The sequence below is a fragment of the Glycine max genome, chromosome 16 (genome assembly GCF_000004515.6).
Source record: "Glycine max cultivar Williams 82 chromosome 16, Glycine_max_v4.0, whole genome shotgun sequence".
NCBI lineage: Eukaryota > Viridiplantae > Streptophyta > Magnoliopsida > Fabales > Fabaceae > Glycine > Glycine max.
Window position 1 is genome coordinate 6,536,725 of NC_038252.2, and position 24,107 is coordinate 6,560,831.

Here is a 24,107-nt window from a genome sequence, read left to right on the forward strand (position 1 = left end):
TTTTATTTTTAATAAATTAATTTAATTTAACTTATTTTATCTTCTATTTTTAAAATAAATTAAAATTTTATCTTTCGTTATATTTGTTCATTAATAAAAATAAAAGTTAAGAATAAAATTTGCTATAAAATAAAATAAAAATAGGTGCAAAATTTGTAAAAAAAAATTGAAAATAAAAAATGTAATTATGCTAGAGATGAAGGTAAAATTTGCAATCATTTAATAAAAATAGGAGATAAAGTAGAATTAAGGGTAAAAGTGAGACTATGCTCAGAGAAACGTTTGTCTAAATAAAACCACGGGTATGTCTATTTTTTAAAATTTACAATTGTTTTAAAAGTAAAGTTTAGAATAAAAGTTAATGAATAAAGAAAAAATTATCTGACGATTTTTCATTTTTAGGTTAAAATTGGTTTAAGAGAGTGAGGAAAAACAAAGAGCAAAGAGAACAAAAATTAACTATACAAAAAGATTCTCATAAATTTAAAATCATTGAAGGAAAGTCCTTTGATATGATACCACAAGTACACGTGCTCTTTTGATAGATTATCGTTCTCTCCACAATAACTGCGCATTTAACTTTGTAATTATCACAATTTAAACAAAATTTAACAAGGGAAAAAAAGTTGAAATGGAATTGATTTAGGGAAAAATAATTAAGAATCAGATTACAATTAAAAAACAATAATTAAATTGGATGAATTCAAATTTAGAAGGCTTCTCGGATTAGGAATTACACATCAAGACTTCTTATTTCAATATTCTTGTCAATTATATTTGAAGACAAATTGATATAAGGTGATTTTTGTCCTCCGTATAACTATGTTTAATTTAATTAGACTATTTATGTTTCTTGCTAATTTATATTTACCCTCTTATGATTAAATCTATAGTCATGACTTAGAACATAAGTTCCTCTCTTATATATTCAACACTTAAGGTTCACTTCTCTAAAAAAACCACTTAAGGTTCACTTGGGACTTCCCTATTATAGAAAATGACAGTAAGCGTTAAGAAAAGAATAAAATGAAATTTAGAGAACACCAAAACAATTAGATTAACATCAATAAGGGTCAATGGTTATGCCTCAATCCTAAAATAAAGGAAGCTATTCACGTATAGCCCATAGAAACTAAAAACAAGGACAAGAAAAACATCCACTTCACTCCCTAAGCCGACAATACGCACTGTTTCAAAACTCTATTTTGAAAGTTAGGGTACAATTAGGGTCTAATGTAACATCCTAATTTTAGGACCTAGGATAAGAGTCCCAATTAAGTACTTTATGTCCTTCCTAAAGGATAGATACTTAATGTTGACAAGCTTGTATTCTCACACGTGTATATAAATTCATTCGTTCGCATACATATTTAATTTAAGAGGCATACTTATATTTATATTTGTTAAGAGTTATAAAATAAGTTATTTAGAAGTATTTGTTTTATTTCTAAGTTGCATACTTATTTCTAAAGTATCATATTCATTCTATGAATGCGTTATAACAAATGTTTATAGTTGAAAGCTCTTTATAAATTAAAAGTTATTACTTGCAGTAGTAGTTTTCATGATTTTAAGAAAAGCATATTATACTAGTATTTCTTTAGGATATTATGAGCCTTATTTACATGATAGTAGTATTAAATTCCTTTTGATGACATTGATGTGTATTGATATATTCAGTTTTACCTAAGGATGACAACACAAGAAAATCAATTAGATGTTTATATATTTTTATTTTTGTATATTATATCATCTAAAACATAAAAAGGATAACATAATATGAGTTCATAGCAATATTTTCTCGTATTGGTTATACAAAGTAATTTGAAGTTTCTAAAATTGAGATAATTATATCTCAAGTGTTTTATGCAATATTGTTTAAATCTATTGATCTTTATAGTGAATTATTTTGTATAATTAAATGTTGAAGTTTATCAAATAAAGAGTTTTATTAAAATAAAGTTCTCTTTTATGAGTATTTTATTAATTAACATACATGCATATTCCTGTAGCTTAGACGGATTAGCTTATAGCTACAGTTAGTGATAATCACTAATTAGTCGCGCAAAGGACTGAATACTTTGGAGCTCTTTTAGAATCAAAATGATCAATCATGCAAAAAGAACACAATTTATATCTTTTAAAATGATCTAGGTTATAAAATAACTGTATCAGGATTTTTATACAATCTCAATAAAATCTAAATTTTATTTTTGTTCTCTTAGTATATCCAAAATAAATTCTAAAGAAACCAATTATTGCTATAACAATTCCTATTGTTTGTTTTACTAATTCCTTTCTCAAAACTCAATTGTTATAGCTGTTCATAATATTTTAGATAACTACCTTTGTATCCAAATTTTAATTGTGGTCATTCCATTGTGTCCTAAATTACATCTTAAATTAGTCTTTTTATTTAACTAAACATACCAATTTTATTTCTACCATCTTAAATTTCTAACCCAATTTCATTTTAGATTTATATTAATTAGCAACCTTATGCCTCCAGCCAGCAACGTGCCATCCAATTCTTTTAATTCCTTCTCCAAATTTATTTATAATAATATCCTTATGTCTTTCTTCCATGTAGCAAAACCCCCACCTTCCATCAACCCCTTTAACTTCTTCTATTCTTAAACTTTCTAAATGCAAATTTTGGAGCACCAAGGATTCACCACCGGCACATTCTCATATCTTTCCATAGGCCCTTTCAGCACATGCCGTATAGCTGTGTGATAAAAGCAATAAACTGTAGTGTTTGACATGATACTTGCTATGTATTTTTAGTGGGAAATAGACGTCATAAGGGTTTTATGTCTTTTTGAAATTTCTGATTGTTCATTTTTTGAGAATTGATTATGAATTTTATAAGATGAATATGAGATGGAATAAAATTTTGCAATTTGTTCTTCTTTAGAGATGGAATGAGATTTGATTTAAGGAAGCTATGGTAGTTGAAAAATTATTGAAAAAATTCCAGTGCTTTCTTTATAATTGGGAGATTTTCTGTAAATTCTTAGCCCCAAATAATATTTTTTTCTGCTTTCTTTTTTATAGATTTTCCCACCCAACTACCTTTTATTGATTTAGATTGTTTTCAAGCTAATGTATGGTTCTTATCTGCAGCTTTTGGTTTTAGAAAATTTCATACTTAGTTCCTTCAGTACTAACTATCTACATTTATATCTAGATTTATATGAACCTATAATCATATTACTTAGTATAAATCCCAAATCCTTTACTTTTAAAATTCATATTTGATGTTTTAACTAGTACTAAACACTTATTCTTTTAAAGACTAATGATTTTGTTTTATGGGTGAGAAAAAGGCTTGTCAAATTAAAAGAGATAGATTTACAAATGAGGGGTGTTTTCTTGAAAATTTACCCATCCATCTCATTTCTAATGCCAAGAGAAAGAAACTAAAATAAACCATGCATCAAGGCATCTAGGACTTAGTGTTCGTCCGGCTTATTGTCTCCCCAAATATGGTGATATCCCAGGCTTAGTGCTACTACGTACCAAGCTTAGTGTCACTCCAAGTTTTTGGGTTATTCCACTGCTTAGTGTCAAGGGCACCATATAAATATTATTTGGGTACCTCTTGTATGACATCATATATGAAAGAGTAATAAAAACTAACTTAGGAACATGCATCGCATTCATATAAGACTTCTAACTTTGTGAGTTTTATGTGTGATTGATATATGTGGATTGTAGTGAGTTTATGTGATGATTAGTGTAAGTATAACTATCTGTGTTTGAGAGATATTAATCTACTTTATTATGATTATTAATATATTTGTTTGTGATATATTTGGATGTTTTTGTCAATCTTATAGTTTGGATGTACAATTTGATATACGTGTATGTGTTAAAGGACTTTGATAACATGTGTGTATTTACTCTCCCGCATCTATGGTACTTTAGTACAAAACCTCACTCCTCCTTTCTCTGTGTTTTGGTTTATCTTATGACGAATAGTAGACAAAGGTGGCAAGTACCAAGAGATGCAGCCAAATGGAGTATGAGAATGCTAGAGCAAGAGGCAATTGTACTACCTTGGGGATTTCCCCTCCTTCTCTATTCTCCATCTCAATTATAATACTTTGTAGGGATACAGCCTTGTCAAAGACCCTCTCTCATGGTAATGGAGTGAGACGGGACGAGAACGAGTTTGATATTTCTTAATTCTTGACGAGATTAATTCTTTACATCCATTCTCATCCCCATTTGGGATTAGGTATTCCCGTCCCTAGTCCAAAATATTTTTTTTTAAAAAAAATATAATAAATTTTATAGAATTATCATATTCAAATGTAATACAAAGATAATAAGTGGTTCATAATTATATACAAGCTACACAGTAATGACACTGTTTTAAGTAAATATCAGTGCAAATAACATACTTGATCAATCATTGACACTACAAACAACATTCAAGATACCAATGTGCAGATAACATACTTTGTCAAGTGAGTGACATTGCAATAACAAGATTCATAAAGAAATAAAACTAAAGGTCTGTAACAAAATTTTAGTCGAACAAAATGATATATTCAACAATTTAGACAATATTTATTCTCTTTACTTGTGTAACCCTAATGAGATTACATACTTAATTTTATATAGTTGTGACTTAAGGGGACGGGTAACAAGTACGGATACGGGAAAAAATGGTTATACATCCCCATCCCCGAAAATAAAACTCAGGTATTAAAAATACTCGTTCCTATGTTCGGTCAACTCAAGTTATTATAGGTGAGAGCGTACAGTTTGTCATACCTATAGGCACTTATTATTAAGTATGTTTGTGTTTTGGTGATAACACTTGCATGGCCTTGTTACCATGTGACTTCTGAGCTACTTTATTTTACGCATTAAATTATACGACATTGAGCTTTAGGCTAAATATATACTAGGATTTTGTAATGGTATATGCCTTTACTTTGATTTTTATTCTTAGGCCTTTAGCTACAACTACTCAGTGGGTACCCGAGGGTCACATAGGCTGAAGCCTTGAGCAAGTTTTATTTACACTATTGGTTTACTTGATTTCTAAACAATTTATATACCATTGTTGAACATGTACCTGTTGACAACTTATCCACTTTCAAAACTTGCCACTGCAGTTATTTCATTTATCCATTTTATTTTATTTTAACATTACCACATTTTTCAAGCCTTTCACGGGAAATTTGAATTAAACCTTTAAAAACAAACATCCTTATTTTCTATACCAAAAAAAAAAACCCACTATTTTCCTAAACTCTTCCTCTAAGTTGTACAAATTCCTTAAGAAGGATTCTCAAAAGTTTACTTTTAGCTCCAACAAGACATGTTCTTACATCTAAGCCCAACCAAACAAAAATAGAAAAACCAAATTTTAAATTTTTTATTATCAACCTCATGATCACCATGTCTACCACGATTTATCCATGGTTGTGTTTGGTTATCAATTTTAGCTTTTTCATCAATTTTGGTTAATAATTTTGATTCAAATTCAATCGTCAATTTTACATACTTTTTTATTTATTTAATTTGATCCAATTAAATCCTATATCTAACAAATTCATTTAAAATGTATTATTAAGAAATAATTGTATTAATTAAAATGTAAAATATAAATTGGATGTAGTACATTGGAATCCTGAAACACCACCAAGGATTAAATCAAAATTATAATTTTTTTAAATGTAAGGATTAAATTGTGAAAAAATAAAGAAATCAAAATAATGGATTAAAAATTAAAGAGAGATCAAAATTATAATTTAGTTAGATGAATATGTTAAATTTTAAAAATTGAATAATAATTCTCTTCATAAATTAACGATATTTTAAAAAAAAAGTTTTTTTAAGGTAATATATAATAGGTTAAATTATAATTTTGATTCTTTTATATCTTGAAATCCATGATTTTGGTCCTCATATTTCTAAATTAAGACATTTGGTTTCTCTATTTTTCAAAACCAATAATTTTAATTGATTATTTAAAGTTAAATATTGATTTTAATGTCACATATTAGTGTTGACATGTAGTGTATTTATATATTAGGTTTGATTAAATCAATCATCCAACTCGATCGATCAAAATTTTATGGGTTGAATTTGTTCAATTTTATTTACATATTTGACTCAATCCAGCCCGATCATAAATGAATTGGATCGGGTTGGATTAATGAGGTTTAAATATTTAGAAATTATTTTTTATTTTGTAAAAATTAAATTTTTTTAATATAATAATTTGTTTTTATTTAAAATTTTGTAAGTATATAATGATTAAATAGATTAAAAAAAGATCAAATTATAATAATATTTAATTAATAAAATTAATAATTTTAATGTTAATATAATATTTTTATTTTATATATAAATAAAATATTATATTAGCATGAAAAAGCATAAATATAAGATAAAAATAATAAATTAAATAAAAAATATAGGTGGTCGAATTTAATAAATTATGTGTGTTAAAATTAATGTGTTTTTATTTAATAATTAATTTATATATAATAATAAATTTAATTATATGATATGTATAATGATTATATACAGGTTAAATAACAGTTTTTTTTAACTCAGTCCAACACATTATTAATTTTTTCGAATTAACAAGATTTATAAATCTAAAAAAATAATTGACGTAGAAACTTTTTTATTTTATTTTATATCATTTTATATAAATCTTGACTAATAAAGTGTTGGGTCAAAAAAGATATAAAAATATTTATTGTAACAAAATAAAGGAACTTAATTTAGAAATAGGCGAATAAAATTGAAGATTTGAAATTACCAAAATTGTATTAGCAATTTATCCTATATAATAATATTCTCCTCTTTTCGGTTTACTCAGTAACTGTGCTCTATTTATATAATTTTAATAAATTTTATTTCTACACTCAGTTTATCCATTTGATTCGCTGAAAAACGAATGGCTGTGACAAAGCGAGCTTGCCCTTAGTCACCATTCTTCTTCAACTGATTCGAACGAGCCTCAGTGGAAGAAGGTAAGAACTAATAACTTATCCATCTTATGCTGCTTCCTCAATTATTCCCGTGACTAATTTATTTTGAGCATCGATTATTTGAAAGTGGGTTTTTGCTCTCTGGCTTCGAAATTTCTGAGAAATGATTAGCACTTGGCCCTCCAAAGTTAACCACTTGGTGGTTCCTCGCTTTGAAATAGGCCCTTCTGGTGTTACTGATCAGAATAGGAGAAGGAGGGTGAAACTGGGTTTTGCTTTTTCCGTTTCTCATAGTGAAAAAGTTAGTGTTTTTCAATTTTCAAGAGGGTATGGGACTGTGGTCTTTTCTGGACATGCAAAGTTGGATTTGAGATGTGGGTTTTTGTTGGGATGCTCTAGACCCAAATTGGGTATCATTTTGAAGCCACACAAGAGTCATGTTGGAGACTTAGCTCCACCCTTAGGGTGGGCATTGGAGGAGGATGGTGTTGGGAGTGAATTGGTTGATGAGCAGATTGATTCTAATGATGCATCGGTAAACCGTGAGTCAGAGGGTGTAAAGTCTTTGAATTTGGATCAAGTTCAGGACAGTGACTTTGAAGGACAAATTCGTGGTTATGATGACGATAGCAAGGAAAGTGGTGGCAATGAATTGGTTGAGGAGCAGACTGATTCTAATGATGCATTGGTTAACGGTGACTTGGAGGGTGTAAAGTCTTTGAATTTGGACCAAGTTAAGGACAGTGATTGTGAAGGAAAAATGTGTGGTGATGACAATAGCAAGGAAGGTGGTGAAGAAGAAAGTGATGGTAAGGTTGATGTGAGAGCACTTGCCTTGTCATTGCAGACCGTGAAGACAGTGGAGGACGTGGGGGGTATTCTTAAGGACAAGGGGGACTTGCCCCTCCAGGTGTTTTCGACAATAATCAGTGGTTTTGGTAAAGAGAAGAGGATGGATTCTGCTTTGATTCTTTTCAACTGGATGAAGAAGAGGAAGATAGAAACTAATGGCTCTTTTGGCCCTAACCTTTTCATTTATAACGGTCTATTAGGTGTTGTCAAACAATCTGGACAATTTGCAGAGATGGAAGTCATTTTGAATGAAATGGCTGAAGATGGAATTGCCTACAATGTGGTGACATATAACACCTTGATGGCAATTTACATTGAGAAAGGAGAATGTGACAAAGCTCTCAATATGCTTGAGGAGATTCGTAGGAATGGCCTTACCCCATCTCCAGTATCCTATTCACAAGCCTTGTTGGCATATCGGAGGATGGAAGATGGCTACGGAGCTCTAAATTTCTTTGTTGAGTTTAGGGAAAAATACCGTCAAGGTGAAATAGGAAAAGATGATGATGGAGAAGATTGGGAGAAAGAATGCTTGAAGCTAGAGAAGTTCACAATCCGTGTTTGCTATCAAGTAATGCGTTGTTGGCTTGTCAGTCGTGATAACTTGAGCAAAAATGTGTTGAAGTTTCTTGTTGATATGGATAATGTTGGGATTCCACTACCGCGGGCTGATCTTGAGCGGCTTGCGTGGGCTTGTACCCGTGAAGATCACTACATTGTTGTGAAAGAGCTGTACAACCGGATAAGAGAAAGGTATGATAAGATCAGCTTGTCTGTCTGCAACCATGCAATTTGGTTGATGGGAAAAGCAAAGAAATGGTGGGCAGCTTTGGAGATATATGAAGATTTATTGGACAAAGGGCCAAAACCAAATAACTTGTCATATGAACTGATTGTCTCTCACTTCAATTTTCTTCTCAGTGCAGCCAAGAGGAAAGGAATTTGGAGATGGGGTGTTAAGTTGTTGAACAAGATGGAGGATAAAGGCCTAAAACCTGGATGTAGGGAATGGAATGCAGTTCTTGTGGCCTGTTCTAAGGCTTCAGAAACTACTGCAGCTGTGCAAATATTCAAGAGAATGGTGGAAAATGGTGAAAAACCCACTATAATATCATATGGGGCTTTGTTGAGTGCTCTTGAAAAGGGAAAACTCTACGATGATGCTCTTCGTGTGTGGAACCATATGATCAAGGTTGGGGTTGAACCAAATGCATATGCCTACACAATTATGGCTTCGATTCATACTGCCCAAGGAAATTTTAATAGGGTTGACGCCATCATTCAGGAGATGGTAACATTAGGAATCGAGGTAACAGTAGTGACATACAATGCAATAATCACTGGCTGTGCACATAATGGTATGAGCAGTGTGGCGTATGAATGGTTTCACCGAATGAAAGTTCAGAACATCTCTCCCAATGAGATAACTTATGAAATGCTGATTGTAGCCCTTGCAAATGATGGAAAGCCAAGGCTGGCATATCAGTTATATACGAGAGCTAAAAACGAAGGCCTTACCCTCTCTTCGAAAGCTTACGACGCAGTTGTCCAATCCTCTCAGGCTAATAATGCAACCATTGAATTAGGTCTTTTAGGACCTCGCCCTGTTGATAAAAAGAAGAAAGTGCAAATTAGAAAAACATTGAATGAATTCTACAACTTAGCTGGTGTTCCCAAAAGAAGTCAACCGTTTGATAGAAATGAAATTTATCACTCACAGACAGAAGAAAGTCCATAAATAATTAATACATTGAAATTAGCATAGTCAAATATTATGTAACCTCTGTACATTCTGCTCTGTCATAGCTGGAGATTTTTTGTATCCGTAGGCCAAGAAGGTAAAAGAATCAGTCATATGTTTTCTTCCACTTTTGTTAGCAACCCTTTTTTGCGGAACTTTTATTCTCAAATATTTGGAAGGACATAGAACTTTGTTCCTCTTAAGAATTTTTGTTTTTCAATGTGTTTTCTCTTATTGACTTTAAAGTCAAAACAACTGTTTAAAAGTGATGACAGGATGTTTGTCTTGCTTTCTAAATTTGTTAATCAGAGGATAATAATTGAATCCTTTACATATTAATTTAGTTTTTGCAACTGACTTATAGTTTACATTTAGCAATCTTTTAAGTCACTTTGTTCAATTATTGTTTTTAGTATCATATTAACCTTTGCTGGTTTTTCCAATTGGTGCTTTTGTGTTTTTCCTTCATGATAAGGAATCATTTATGGGCAGTGTAATTTTTTCACACTTTCTTGTTTGGTCAGAAGTTTTACACCTTATTTGACAGAATTGTTAGCTCAAATGTGCCATCAAAATCACAACTCAAACTATGAAGGGGAATCAGTTAATTGCAATGCTTATATCCACATCACTAAGCAGAAGGATAAATTGATCATCACCATAGACTTCTTCTGCCCAATGTTTTGGTTTCTCAATGCTTTAGTCAGAAATAAGACCCATTTTCTGTGCTTCCAGTGATCTATTTACTAGACTCTTAATATATATCACCAATCTTGGATGTTACTAGACTACTTTCATTAGTAGAGAGAGAATCTTGGTTGAGGTTTCCAATAAGTTTTTTTTTTTCTTTCTATGATCTATATAATTTACATGTTTTACTGTGATAAAATTTTCCATTTTCTCTTAAAAAAATCCTTTTCATTAATCATTTTTATACTCCTCGATAATAATTAATAGTATAGTAGGCAATATATATATAACTCTTTTAGCCAAACAAGAAAAGTGTAAAAAAATAGTGTAATAACGTGGTGTACTAGTATCATAAACCGTTTTTTTTATGACAACCATTAAATGGATTTTTACAGTACCTTTCCTTAATTATTATTATTATTAAGCTTTTTTTTAATAAAAACTGATAAAATACTCTAAAAATATTTTAATGCAATTATTTTAAATACAAATATACTTATGATTTTAAAAAGATAATAAAAAAGTCTCATTCGAAGTTTAGTGATTATATGAGTTGATTTAATTTTGTTTCTTTATTACAGTATTTGCGTGTATATATATATATATATATATATATATATATATATATATATATATATATATATATATATATATATATATATATATATATATAATACTCTCTTCTAAATCATGTAAATAAATTATAAATGATTAAATGTATTTTACCATGGTATGATTTTTTTATTTTTTGACAAAAAATATATATTTTGGCAACTTTTATGTTTAAATAAGCTCTTTTAAAATTATAAATATACCTACATAATGTATGAATTATTTTATATCAATAACTTAAAACACTTACATTTGGGTCTTGTTTGGAAAAAAATATTTACAAGTTATTTTAACTTATGTACTTCTGAAAGTGTCTAAAGAGCTTATGAAATAGTTTATGATATATTTATAAGTTGCTTTCAACTTATTTCAATAGGTTCTTTACGATAACTTCTGAAAACGACTTATAATTTACATAAAAATAATTTAACCTTATTTCTCCCTTGATTATAGAAAAAGTCTATACATGATTACTTATATAATAAGTATCTATTCAATAAGAACTCAATCAAATTGTTTATCAAAAACGGGTTCTTGATACTTTAATATTCAAAATATATAGTTCATTAACTTTCAAAACTTATTGTTTTTCTCAAATAATATTAATAAAATATACTGTCAATCCTCTATTCTCTCTAAATACATCGAAAATTATTTTTATTAAAATAATACTTTGTGGTGATCCATTTTGTTGCATTTAAAAATAATGTGAAACTATTACTCAAGCAACACCAAATCCCCTTGAAATCTACTAAAAAGTTGAACAAGCCTGAGGGAGAATGTTCAATTCTAGGTAGGTTTCCCAATAAACTCATTGATCTCGTGAGAAGTATAACAAGATATGACTACAATGTTATGCGGAGATAACACTATCAATGTTATAGTTCGAAAAAAATAGTCTAGATATCAACATAATAATTTTTTTACACTATCATCTAAAAAAATTAACATATATGATATATTTATTTTATTTTTACAATAACTGTCATACCAATTATAATTTCCAATTGGTTAACAGTACAAAAAAAATTTACACCGATAATACATTGAAATCAAAACTCTAACTATATTGTCAATAACACCTCAATTTTCCATCCAAAATGGACTGGAGATTACACCTATGACATAAGATTTGTAAATTACATGATATTCTCATCATGAATTTTCTAAGTCTTTTGCAACATGTTGTGACCCTTGAGCAGATCCGTTAGCTCTTGTCCCCTTGAAAGATTTTAAACTAATCAACCGAGCAAAGGCACTCTTTGATCTGGTCATTATTGGACCTCCATGTATCTCCGTCAGATCGTCGGATAACGATCTTACAAGATCGTCGAAGCGTCGCTTGAAGGTTGGGAACCTTGACATGGATTTGGTGATTCCTTGCAGCCTGTATACAAATGAAAACAAAATGAGACAAAACAAACCTTAAAATGGATAATCAGAACAAAACCTATTCGAAGTGAAAGCATGTTCGGAAAAAAAGGGCAAAAAGTAAATTGGGTATATTAAGCCCCAATTAGGATTAGCTTCTAGGCATATGAAAGTTTTTCCTTTGAGATAAGTACTTGATTCCTAAGTTACAATAAAAGCCCTTACCCTTATACGTGTAAGTTTATAGGTGTTTATGGAAAAGTTGGACGGGGGAGTAGTATTTGAAAAGGTTGAGGTTCATAAATTTGATTTTAGGACATGTGAAAAGTTTGATTTATTTTTTTTCAAGTATTTGTTGAGAAATTTATGTGAACTATAGCTCTAAGTGTTACTGCAAACTTGATTTTTCCCATCATAAACAATTTCACGTCATAACCAAAATCATTTTTTGCAAAATCAAGTTTAAAAGTGTTTTCCCAAATACACACACTAAGCAAGGTTTGGTCTATTCAGTACCTTCTAGCCAATGCCTCAAGTTCCGCACGTTTGACCTCGGATTCTGGTGCAGGGCCAACGCTAGAATTTTTCAGTCTGTCTGCATCACCACTCAAGAGAACTAATTTGCAGAGGTAGTCCTCTTCTGAGACAGAAAGATTTTCAGCTTTGATTTGCTCCTTAATGATCAAAAGGGGATTAACGAACCAGTCAAAAAATGTCTCCCTTGGTCTGTTTGAGGTAGTTAGTTCAGTTTCATCACCTACATTGAGGAAGTTACCAAAATGGTTTCTTCAAAACGGCTAATAGAAAATAATCTCAAAAAAAGTTGAAAGGTTCCACTTACTAATCATTATACCAACGGAATTTAATTTTGCAGAGCGCAAGAGTCCCTGGACTAAGCAATATGCTGGCAAACCAATACTAATAACTCTACTCCCGTTACCAGAATTGGCTTCTTTTATGTCTTTTCTTGTAATTATACCTTCAGAAACCAATTTTTCTCCAACACGGAAACATTCCTTGAATAAGGCATCCAACAGCTACACAATTCATGAACAATTATTTATTTAGTACAGACCGTAAAAGTCTCAAAACATGAACATCCAAGGAAGATAAAGGTGATATTTTGAGTCGTGTTGTTCAACACAAAATACCACAAATAATACCTCAAATGATTTCAACTCAGCAATGTTGTTGTTCTTCATTGAAGATGTGCGAGAAGGAGCCTTTCGGAAGGAGCTGGGTCTTAATACGGAATTTGAATTAGAAGTTCTTTGTGATGTATCAACCTCTTTTCGAAACTGAGGCCTATTAGAATTCAGAAATCGAATGCATAAGAACATAGTATAAAAGCATTAATTGCAAGTCATAGTGATAAACACATGGGAGCAGAAAAAAACCTAGGGAAGCAGGATCCTTCTGGCATGTCAAGAATATCATTGCTGTATTCATCATAAATGGCCAAAGCTGCAACAACGTACGAAAGGCCAAACAAGAAAGAAGACTCCTGCATTTAAAAGAACAAATAAACAACCAGCACCCAGGTGTGGACAGGAAACAGAGTTTAGTTTATTCACGCAATCACACAGGGGTCACCTTCCACTATTATAGGTTAATAAAACAAAACAACAGAAGGATATCAATACTATAGGAAATTATAACCAGAAAATGGAAAAGTCTGATAGATCAAGTAGATGCAATTTCTGTACCACCCAAATCACTTAGGAGGACTAAGTTAGTACACACTTACTGACACCAACCTCTTAGCCTTCCTACTACATTCAGCCCAGTAATCCATAAGAAACTCCCATTTTATCTCTCCCTCTTCCTTGCCATTTAAAAGCATTCTGTTACTACAAATATACGACATCTTTTCTCACTCTACCTCTCCTTGCTCACATGCTTCTTCTTCCTAGTGCTATACTTGAGTAATGGGTGTCTATCAATATTCTCTGCCAAACACTTTCACCGTGTCCTCAAGGTGAAATTTGAAGATATTGTCCCATAGACTGATAGATGTTGCACTGATTGAGCACCCCCCATTTACCATCATGTCCTGTTTCAGTTGCAGCAAATTGCAAGATGTACTTTTAGCTCCCACCTCTGTTAAAGTGCAGATGGTAATGGTTGATGCTCTGACAATTATAGCTACTACTTTTTTTTTTTTTTTTGCTCAGCAAAAATCAATATATTATATATGATATCCAGTACTAGGTGTACTGAAAAAACAAAGATAAAAACAATACAAATACAGTCTGCACCCCATTAGGAGAGACCGTAGGCAGCCCCCCAAAGAACAAACCCATCCCCTCTAGGAAAAAACATCCTTTAAATTGGTTGACCAGAAAGTAAAGTGCATGTTGAAGTCCTTCTCCACACATTTTAGCCAGGACCAGGTATGGAACAAGGCATCATCCATGACCTTTTCAGGATTGAACGGCTGGTTCTTGAAAAGCATGGCGTTTCTATGATACCAAATGGTTAAAATGAAAAATGGAAGACCAAATCAGAATGACAGCATTCTAGAAGTTTCAGCCTATAAGCAACCTGCTCTATCCTCAATCATCATCACCTCTAAAAACAGGTAAAATCTTAGATTTAGCTTCTCGTTATTATTAGCCAAAATCCTGACTTTATATATGATTAAAACTTTAAGTAGACTAAGTCTCCAGGCACCTCACATCCCTTCTATCCGTTATCAGGGTACTGCTTCATTTTGTTATGAGCCAGGACCAAATATAATTTGAGCTCATCTAACACTACATTCGTTTTAGCCATAGACTGTTTAACTTCTACTGTTGATAAATCTTCTGTACATTTGAGCAACATTAGAGGGTCTCTTTCATATAAGGTCCTAAAAGTAGACATTTAGCAGAAATGTGGAGGTTAGCATTGTACTAGAACTCAACCCAACTAACTAAGCCAGCAGGGCCACTGATTAGGTTTAGAACCTGTAAAGCATCTAGATACCTTGACAATTTCTGTATGTCCAATTGTCCATCCAACAGTGAATGATAGGCAGAGCTGAGTTTTAGAATGGTTCCTGCCTGTTTAAATAGCTCAGTCCAAAATTCTCTAGTAAAAGTGTGATCTCTTTTCTGAAACTATGATGAAAAGAAATCCATGAAGCCTTGAAACTTCTTTAATAAGTCAGCAACCTCTTTAGCAGAAAATGGGTGGCAATGGGTAAGAAAAAAATGACCATACTTTGTTAAGTTGATCCACTGCCACCAAAATGGTATCCATCCAGGAAAGCAGTGTAAACGTCACAGCATAACTATGCAGTATTGGAAAAGGCAGCAAAAAGACCGGCACGAGATAGAGCCGGTACTAAAGATGAGCACGAGATAAACCTTGGTACATGCTCCTCAGGCAAGTGTCAGCAGGAAAGCAACATAGTTTTTAATATTACCCTTCATGCCTTCCCAATACAAAATGTCAGCAATCCTCTTATGATCTATAGTTTCAATAAAATTTCCTATCAAGTGGACAGGTGTCTATGCTTCCTTAATTTGTTTCCTGCTTGATGCATTCCTTTTTTGTATTGCTGAATTGATTTTGCTTTACTGCAACACAAAGAACAGCCCCTAGTAACTTTAAAATACCACAAATGCGCACACACACAAGTAGTACACAACTTCTTGAGGATGGTAGGTATGAGATGAATTTAAGATTTTTGGTAGAGAAATTTAGTTAACTCGCTTTAAAACTTATTTCTTGATAGACTCAGCTAGTCTCTTGCAAATTAACATGAACTTCCTTGAGCCCCCTTCACCCACCATTAAGAAGAATATCGATCAACTATTTCTCTGTGATTTCCAATTTTCCATCTCCAAACCATTTCTGGATGGTGATGAAGGACAATTTTGGGCCCTTACAAGATATATACCACCACACATCTCTCTTAGGAAATGGTCAACCTGCATCTTCTCTCCCAAGTCCCCAGTAATAACGTTGATCATGGCTTACGAAACAACATACCATCTGCAACTGCTTGTGCTGTGCATTGACCAACAAACAGTCGACAAAACAAAAGTTGAACTGTGATTCAGGTTCTTGTGTTATTCTATTGTTTCCACCAACCAAGCAGAAATGGCAGTGCTAATTTTTATTAGTTGGATAATGTTTCAAATGCAATTTTCAAGTTCTATCTATCAAACACTATTTATGATCATATCCATCAACAATGTATGCTTGAAATGGCAAAGTCTCAACAGACCAAGGTTGATATTTGTATAGGGGTACAGTTGGACACCAAATACTGAGTATAGGCCTTCACCTTTTACATGAATCATCCAAATACATGGCACATTGCCTAATATGAACCTTGGATGCTGTGATATGTCAACCAACAATAGATGTTGAAACTTATTTAGTTTGTCATCCAAATCCCCAGTGTTGCTTCCACAATTTAGCATTGGCCTTCTTGTTAATAGCAACCAGTCTAGAAAAGCATTGGGCAGTCAAGTAATAGAAAGCCTACGATCAAACTTGTATATATTTGTAATTGTCTAACCCAAGTATATCATAATTGGTTATAATAACAATAGTAGTATAAAATAACTAGGGAGTGAAAAGATATGAGGATTGACCTGATAAGCAACAATGCCTGCATAGGCACCAAGAAAGAAACTTGTTAACATGGATGCCAGAATTGCCCCAGCAACCGCCAATGGCCACAGAAGGATAGCAAGACCCGCGAAAGGTACACATATGGTCTCCAGGAAAGGGCCTTCACGGCCAACAAGGTCATGAAACAATCGATGCCACCCCTTAAATAGCATGTATGGACCTTTGCATAGGGCAACAAATGATATAATTGGCAGATCAACAATGATTCCAATAACTGCAGCTATTAAAGCACCAGGAATATAAAGCAGCCTGCACTAAAGCAGAAAAAAAAAAATCAAAGTAAGTCATATAGCACAAATCCTGTGTCAGAGTCGTCTAACAACATCATATTGGGCACATTATGACTGGTGTTTATCTAAAATTCATTCTTCACAGTCACATTTTGTCGTGCTTTTATGTTCCCAAAAACAACAATTCTTATTTTTCTTTCAAAGTACAGTTGAATATTCGCATGTGATGTAAATCTATCACAAACTAAAGATACAAGTACAACTAGCACACAAAATGCATAAGAAAGAAGAACTTAGTTAAACAATTAGTGTTATCTGCTTCACCATATATTGGTAGAACCAAAAACCAGAGAAAAATTTGGAAGAACAATTAACTGAGAATCATTTTGGTTACTAAAGTTTCTATAGTTTGGTTCCTACTTTTTACTGAAATGTCACCAAAGCCAGAAGATATCCCACAAAAAGAATTGCCATTCTTTAAGATTCTATCCAAGACCAATGTCTTCTGCCAAAATTTTCAATAATATGCTCAAGCTTGCTAATAAGTTTGGCATGCAAATGATACAAGATTTAAATAACCCGACCAACACAGTTCAGTAAGAATGAAATACAGAAGAGATATTCCCTCTGTGATTTCAATAGTTATGTTTTCAAAAGATAGCAATCTACGAGAAGTCCAACTGACCTATAGTTTGTGAAACTAATCTGCCTTCTCAACTTGAGGGAAAATTGATATTTTTTTTAATTTGTTTCAATTTAGCATTCACAATCCACAGCTCCTTTAATTTCAAAGTTAAATAACTAGTATTCAAGTTGATACCATATGTCTACACAACTAAGGTTTAAAATTTGAAAAGCTTTAAAGCGTAAAAGTTTGACCTACAATACAAACATAGTCTCTCTTCAAAAACAGGAAAAAAATGGAGCCTGAACCAAAAGAAGGAACTAAACCACTATTAACTCCCAAAAGACATGATTGGCAATTTGGCATTACTAGAGTGACCCTTTCAATCAAAAACATCTTTACCAACATGAAACTTTGGATCTGGATATAAATACAAAAATAATCAGAGAAATGCTTTAAAGACATAAGAGTGTCCAACACAAGGCTCCAACTGAGTAGGGTCAAGGGAGGGTAAGTGTATGCAGCCTGACCCCCAGAAAGTGTAGTCTGTAGAGACTGTTTCCAAGTTTTGAACCAGTGACCTCCCAGGTCACAAGTTTTGCACCAATGCTTGCCCGCACTTTAAAGACACAACATAAAAATAAACAAAATAGTAAGGCATACAATGACAAAACCTGATCTCATAGTATTTTGCATTTGGAGGTCCTTTTTGTCGCAGGTCATCCATAACCGAGAAGTATGAATGAAAACAAACATCATTTACATCCCTGACAACCATGCAGCTCTTTTCAACAGTGCTCCATGTACCATCCTGATGATTTATTATAAAGTTTCTGTAATTAATAACAGTAAAACAGATATAACAAGCATTTTAACAAGAAGAAATGAAGCATAGTACACATACAATGAAACAGTGGTAAAATTTGTCATCTTTTCCTTCCTCTACAGCTTCCAAAGTAGCAAATATGGGTGAAAGAAATCCATAGGCTGCTCCACCAACAATACTTCCAAGAATACCAACAATCGGATACACAACCAACAGCACTGGTAGTACACATAGGCCAATAACAAGCTTCAGAATAGGCCCAAATTGTTTAGCTCTGTCCGTTAGGGAAATCACTATGAGAAAGTAATCACAATTTCATAATACAGGGATAGAAAAGTGAGCGAAAACTTGAAAGAGTGGCAGTCAAGGAAAGCACCTCACAACGCAGTAATATGTCCAAACAGCATGCACTATCCAAAGTCCAAGTATGATAGCAGTGTTCCCAGTTGCAATTATTAAGCATATCAAAGGGCAGAAAAGGATACCTGAATTGATTGGCATTTCACAGTTTGAGCAATGGTAAGTAAGGTTTAAAATCATACTCCTCACATAAAACCCTACCCTTAATTCTTCTCTAGTACAGTAAAGCATGGCATACAAGAAGCTATTATATATTCCATGGTGGAAACTTGAAAATGAAACAAGTACACAAACTGTTTAAAATCCTTGGTTTTGCCTAGAAATATGTCAAAGTTGATCTTAAACTATTATATAGTTGGTTGTCATTTAAATTTGTTCCTTTTTACTTTCAACTTTCTTCTAAGTTCCTATGATATTACATACAAATCCATAAGATTAATCAGTAACAAAACATACAAAATTCAATTATTTCCCATAATAAGATACTTGAAGCATGATTGAAGGCGTGCTTGACAGCAATTAATTTAATAAAAACGAATAATTTGTTAACAAACATAGGTCACAAAGGAACACGTGTAAAACCCCACATCAGGCTCCACCCCAACTCCCCACCACTGGTTTAGGAAAAGTAAATTCAATAAATTTTACATCAAAATCACTGAATATTTAACAAATTATAAATAGCAAAAAAGTATATGCAAAGGTGGTCCATTAGTATTTCATTTCCTGAAATAACATCCTAGAAATTGACTTCATGATATTCAACTTCAAAATCACTGAATATTTAACAAATTATAAATAGCAAAAAACTACATGCAAAGGTGGTCCAAAGAGCCTAGAAATTGCCTCCATGATGTTTATTGTTTAACTTCTATTAGTAAATTCCCAACTAAAGCATACCAAGAAACTCACAAAAACAAAAAAAAAATTCCAAAAGAACAAAGAACAGATCCATTGCCATTTTACCTTTGGTGGTGCCTAGAAGCAGAAGCCCAATGAAAAAAGGAAGAAACCGGATGAAACTCAACAATGAAGCAGAAAACCCCGTAGGAGGCTCCATTCACTCAGATCTCTGCAAAAGAACACTACAAACTCATCACACTTTCAGTTCCCCACTCACCACCCTCAAGTAGAAAAGATCCAATCTTTGCCCCCTTCAACCTTCACTCAGCACATAAGAAAGGTTTCAACCAAACCCAGAAGCCAAAAATCGAATTTTCTACAAGCACATAGCGATAAACATGCATAAAGACTCAAACTTGCCCTTTACTATGCTTTTGATAATGGGCACAGAAACAAGTGGTGGATCTTCCTGTTGGTTTCTCCAACTTAATAACGGTAAAAAAAAAAAAATCAACTACAAGGGGAATGTGACTTTTCTGGCACCGTTGAAAATCTGCAAGTCTTAAAAATCAGAGGAATCTAAATGAAGCAGTTTATATCACCGAAAAAGAATCAGTATCACATAAATATGCTTAGCCAAATCCTCATATTCCGATTCATTTACACCTTTCCCTTATTGAAGATAGTGTGTACAAATTATTTTTGTTGTTTTATGGTTAGGCTAAAGCAAAAGCAAGTCGAAAGTTTCTGTCTCTGCTTTATGTGAAGTATTAATGCTGTTATGTTAGGTGTGATTTTCTTTTCTTTTATTTTCTTATTTATTTGCCAGAATAGGACCCAATTTTTTAGTCGAAGCAACGAGGCACTGATTAGTGTGTGAATCATCTGATCTTTTGGATGGTTATAATTTGCGGGAAAATAATTGTGATTGAAAGTTTACTGGGAAAAAAATAAGAAACCAAATATTATATTTTAATTTATTTACATTCAAAATGATACTTTTAATAATGCATTTATTTATTTATACAAAAAATGCTCACTTAGTTTTATTATTTTATTTTCATTATTGAATGAAATTTATAATTGTTCTCATTAAATAATTTTTGGGTAAATTATATTTTATTTTCTTATAACTTTACATTTTTTGAATACTTTTGTACTTTTCTTGTTATTAAATCCTTTAAAAAAAAATTCGTGTCACTTATAGTATGTTTAGTTTGAGAGAGAGTTAAAAAAACAGAAAGAGAAATGAAAAAAAAAACGAGAAGAAAGTTAAATAATATATATATAGGAAGATTTAATTTTATAAGATGTCACATGATAATCTCATATTTATTTTTGCTTTCAATAATTCAATTAATTAATATAAATTTTATATTTGTTATATTAAATTAATTTAATTATTCCATTAAATATTAAATTAATGACTGATTGATTCAAATCTTAAATAAATTTATGTTAAATAATAATGATGATCATTAAGTTAGGTTGTGATGAAAACTATAATGGTTCTTTGTTGTTATATGATATGAATCAAATTATTTAAAGAGAGGTTGAAAAGTAAATAATATACGGTTGTAAGTGTAAATAGTTTTATGATATAAATGTCTAAGGCTAATATAAAGTTTAAGTGTGAGATTGTTAAGAATTTTATAATTACTAATTAGTTAATATGAGCTACTTATAATATTATCATTTATATTACTTATTTACATTTAGATTTATATGAGTTCAATATAAATAATTTAATTTAGTGAGCTCATTAAACTACCAACAAAAATTGACATGAACTTAATGAGCATAAATCAATTTGAGAATAATGAAAATCTTAATAGATTAAAATTGAGAAACAAATATGATCTTCAATACATTGAATCAAAACAATTTCTTTTCTCCTCATTTGAAGAAAAAATGACACTTTCATAAGAAATAAGGTAATTTGATAGAACAAGATCATAAAACCAATTGTTTCACTACATTTGTTTAATCAAACTTTATAGATTCAAGTATTCCTTAAACCCTTATCTTGATAATCCGACGTAATATATTTGGCTCATTTGGTGTTTTATATGATTTATTAAAATTCCAATATTTTTCCTTTATATTTACATAACATTGTATAAAATATTTATAATGTTAACTTTGATGAAGGTTTTACCCCATGAACAAAGTCATTAGATACATCCTACCAATAATATGGTTAAAAAAAGTGAATCAAATTTTGTTGTTTTTTTAAGAAAATCAAAAGGAAACATGTAAGACATCATCAAAGTAAAAAAGATCTTACGTAGGATAACACTCTAATAATAACAATTTTGTAGAGTATGTGTGTATATATTTAAATATTTATTGAAATATTTATTAATATATATTTATTAAAATTTAAACTAAATAATTAATAATATTTTAAAAATTTTAAATAATATAAAAAATTACTCATAAATTATATAAAGTGAATTTAGCATCATGCAAAACATGAGTCGCTAAACTAGTATATATAAAAGAGTATTTGATTTTTTGGGTTTTGTCGCGTGACAACCCAAAAATCATTCTCTCCAATATTATTTATTATATTGTAAAAGATATTAATTTTAATATTAAATGTATTCTATTAGGAGAATTGATTGTTACCTTTAATTAATAATTGATTATTATAATTCAATGGAACTGAATTATTAAAAAAATAATATTGCCCTATACACTCTTTTTTTCAAATAGATCCCGTGCATAAATAGAGCTTCATGGAGGTAGTGCATTGCTACATGATGCATGCTTCTTGACTATGTAAACACATTTGTTTTCTCTTGTTAACTCAATATTACATTTGATGATTCTTTAAGTCATGTGTAACTTTTGATATTCATCCCTTGACATAAAATACCTTCAGAATCATGCTTTTAGTTCATGAGTAGTTGAATTTTAGGCGTAACATATTCTAATTTATTTAATTAAATAAAGAAAGAAAATAAGTAAATGTATGTAAAATTGAGATTTGGACGAAAATGGAAAAAACTTATATCAACCAAAATTGCAATTCAATAATTAAAAAGAAACCAAAATTACAATTTAAATAATTAATAATTTATTATTTTTAAATAAATTCTCCGCATTGACTTAAGATTTTGGATCTATATGTGTTCATGCATATGTGTGTGGATGGGTGGGTAAGTTGGACCAACTCACTTTTTGAGCAACTCACATGAACAATCAAGATAAGTCAAGTTGGCTCACTTTCTCAAGTTAATACCAACATATTCATTATAGTACATTATAATTGATCCATTTGTCTCATAACAAGTGTTTTCAATTCTTTGGTTTTTTTACACAAATAAAAAAAGTTAATAAATAGATAAAAGAAAATAATAATTTTATAAAATTAATTTTATCATTAATTATATAAATTAAAAAGTAAGTAACACTTATTAAGAATATTAGTGAAAAATAATATTTTTACACTTATTTTAGAACTAACTCTTCATCTTTACACAACACACTTATGATGGGATAGAAAGAGTATTTAATAATTATTGTCATTTATTCAAAATAGTATTTACTCCATTGCACACATTTAAGATAAAGTATAATAATAAATGTTGCTTAATTATAATAGTAATAATACATTTAAGATATTCACTAAGAGTCCTTGCCATTTTGTTACCTTGTTAATTAATGTGTACTATTTGAGAAACACGAGACAATAAAAATAGTAAATGAATTAAATGATTTTTGAATTTTTTATTAACTTATTCTGAAACTATTTTTTTTCTTTTTTACATAACAATCATTATAGTATGAAAAAGTATTTAAAATTAATTTGTGAGTAATAAAAAATAGGAAATGCCCTATACTTTATAGATAATATATACTTTATAAACAATTTCAACAATGTTTGCCCGAGGAACTAAAAACACTTATTTTTTAAATTTGAGGAACAAAACATTGGAAGATGAAATATATCGTCTAAAATCAACAACTTTATAAAATATAGAGAATAAAATATTTTTTTCTTCCTTAAAAGAAATTCTTGATTTGCTTCTTTTTATAAAATTCTTTTAACTAATTTACATATATTAAAAATATTGATTAATTTAGTTAATGAAATTAAATTTATCAATTTGTAAGTATTTTTTTAAAATTACCCTTAATTTTATTTTTAAAATTAAACATTCCACTTTTCATTGAATTTCTTCTAACCTAATTGCTACTCAGTTCTCCCATCCTAATATAGGAGAGAAAGAGGTTGTTATCTCAATAATTTTTAGCATTTATTATTTTTTGACAATAATTTTTGTTAATTAATAATTATGGGTATCTTAAAAAATAATTAATGCAATAAATAATTTAAAAAATTATAAAAAGGGAC

At 30.8% G+C, this 24,107-nt stretch overlaps 2 protein-coding genes across 3 annotated transcripts; one reads left to right on the forward strand and one right to left on the reverse strand.

The window, feature by feature from the left end:
• Window positions 1-6,908: 6,908 nt before the first annotated feature.
• LOC100788016 (protein LOW PHOTOSYNTHETIC EFFICIENCY 1, chloroplastic) lies at window positions 6,909-9,761 on the forward strand. Its single transcript, XM_041010240.1, has 2 exons — window positions 6,909-7,007; window positions 7,093-9,761. Exon 2 carries the CDS (start codon window positions 7,129-7,131, stop codon window positions 9,553-9,555), a length of 2,427 nt encoding a protein of 808 aa, XP_040866174.1. The 5' UTR covers window positions 6,909-7,007; window positions 7,093-7,128; the 3' UTR covers window positions 9,556-9,761.
• A 2,035-nt stretch (window positions 9,762-11,796) lies between these two features.
• On the reverse strand, window positions 11,797-20,505 carry LOC100797156 (uncharacterized membrane protein At3g27390). Of its 2 annotated transcripts, none has more exons than XM_014769043.3 (10): window positions 19,868-20,505; window positions 18,918-19,026; window positions 18,620-18,815; window positions 18,390-18,526; window positions 16,821-17,109; window positions 13,629-13,735; window positions 13,395-13,536; window positions 13,085-13,268; window positions 12,748-12,988; window positions 11,797-12,247 (listed from the first exon to the last, which is right to left on the reverse strand). In XM_014769043.3, the coding sequence occupies exons 1-10, from the start codon at window positions 19,959-19,961 to the stop codon at window positions 12,016-12,018; spliced, it is 1,731 nt and encodes a 576-aa protein (XP_014624529.1). In that variant the 5' UTR covers window positions 19,962-20,505; the 3' UTR covers window positions 11,797-12,015. The 2 variants fall into 2 exon arrangements, with proteins under 2 accessions (XP_014624529.1, XP_003547686.1); XM_003547638.5 differs by having other exon boundaries at window positions 13,073-13,268; window positions 19,868-20,502.
• Window positions 20,506-24,107: the final 3,602 nt, after the last annotated feature.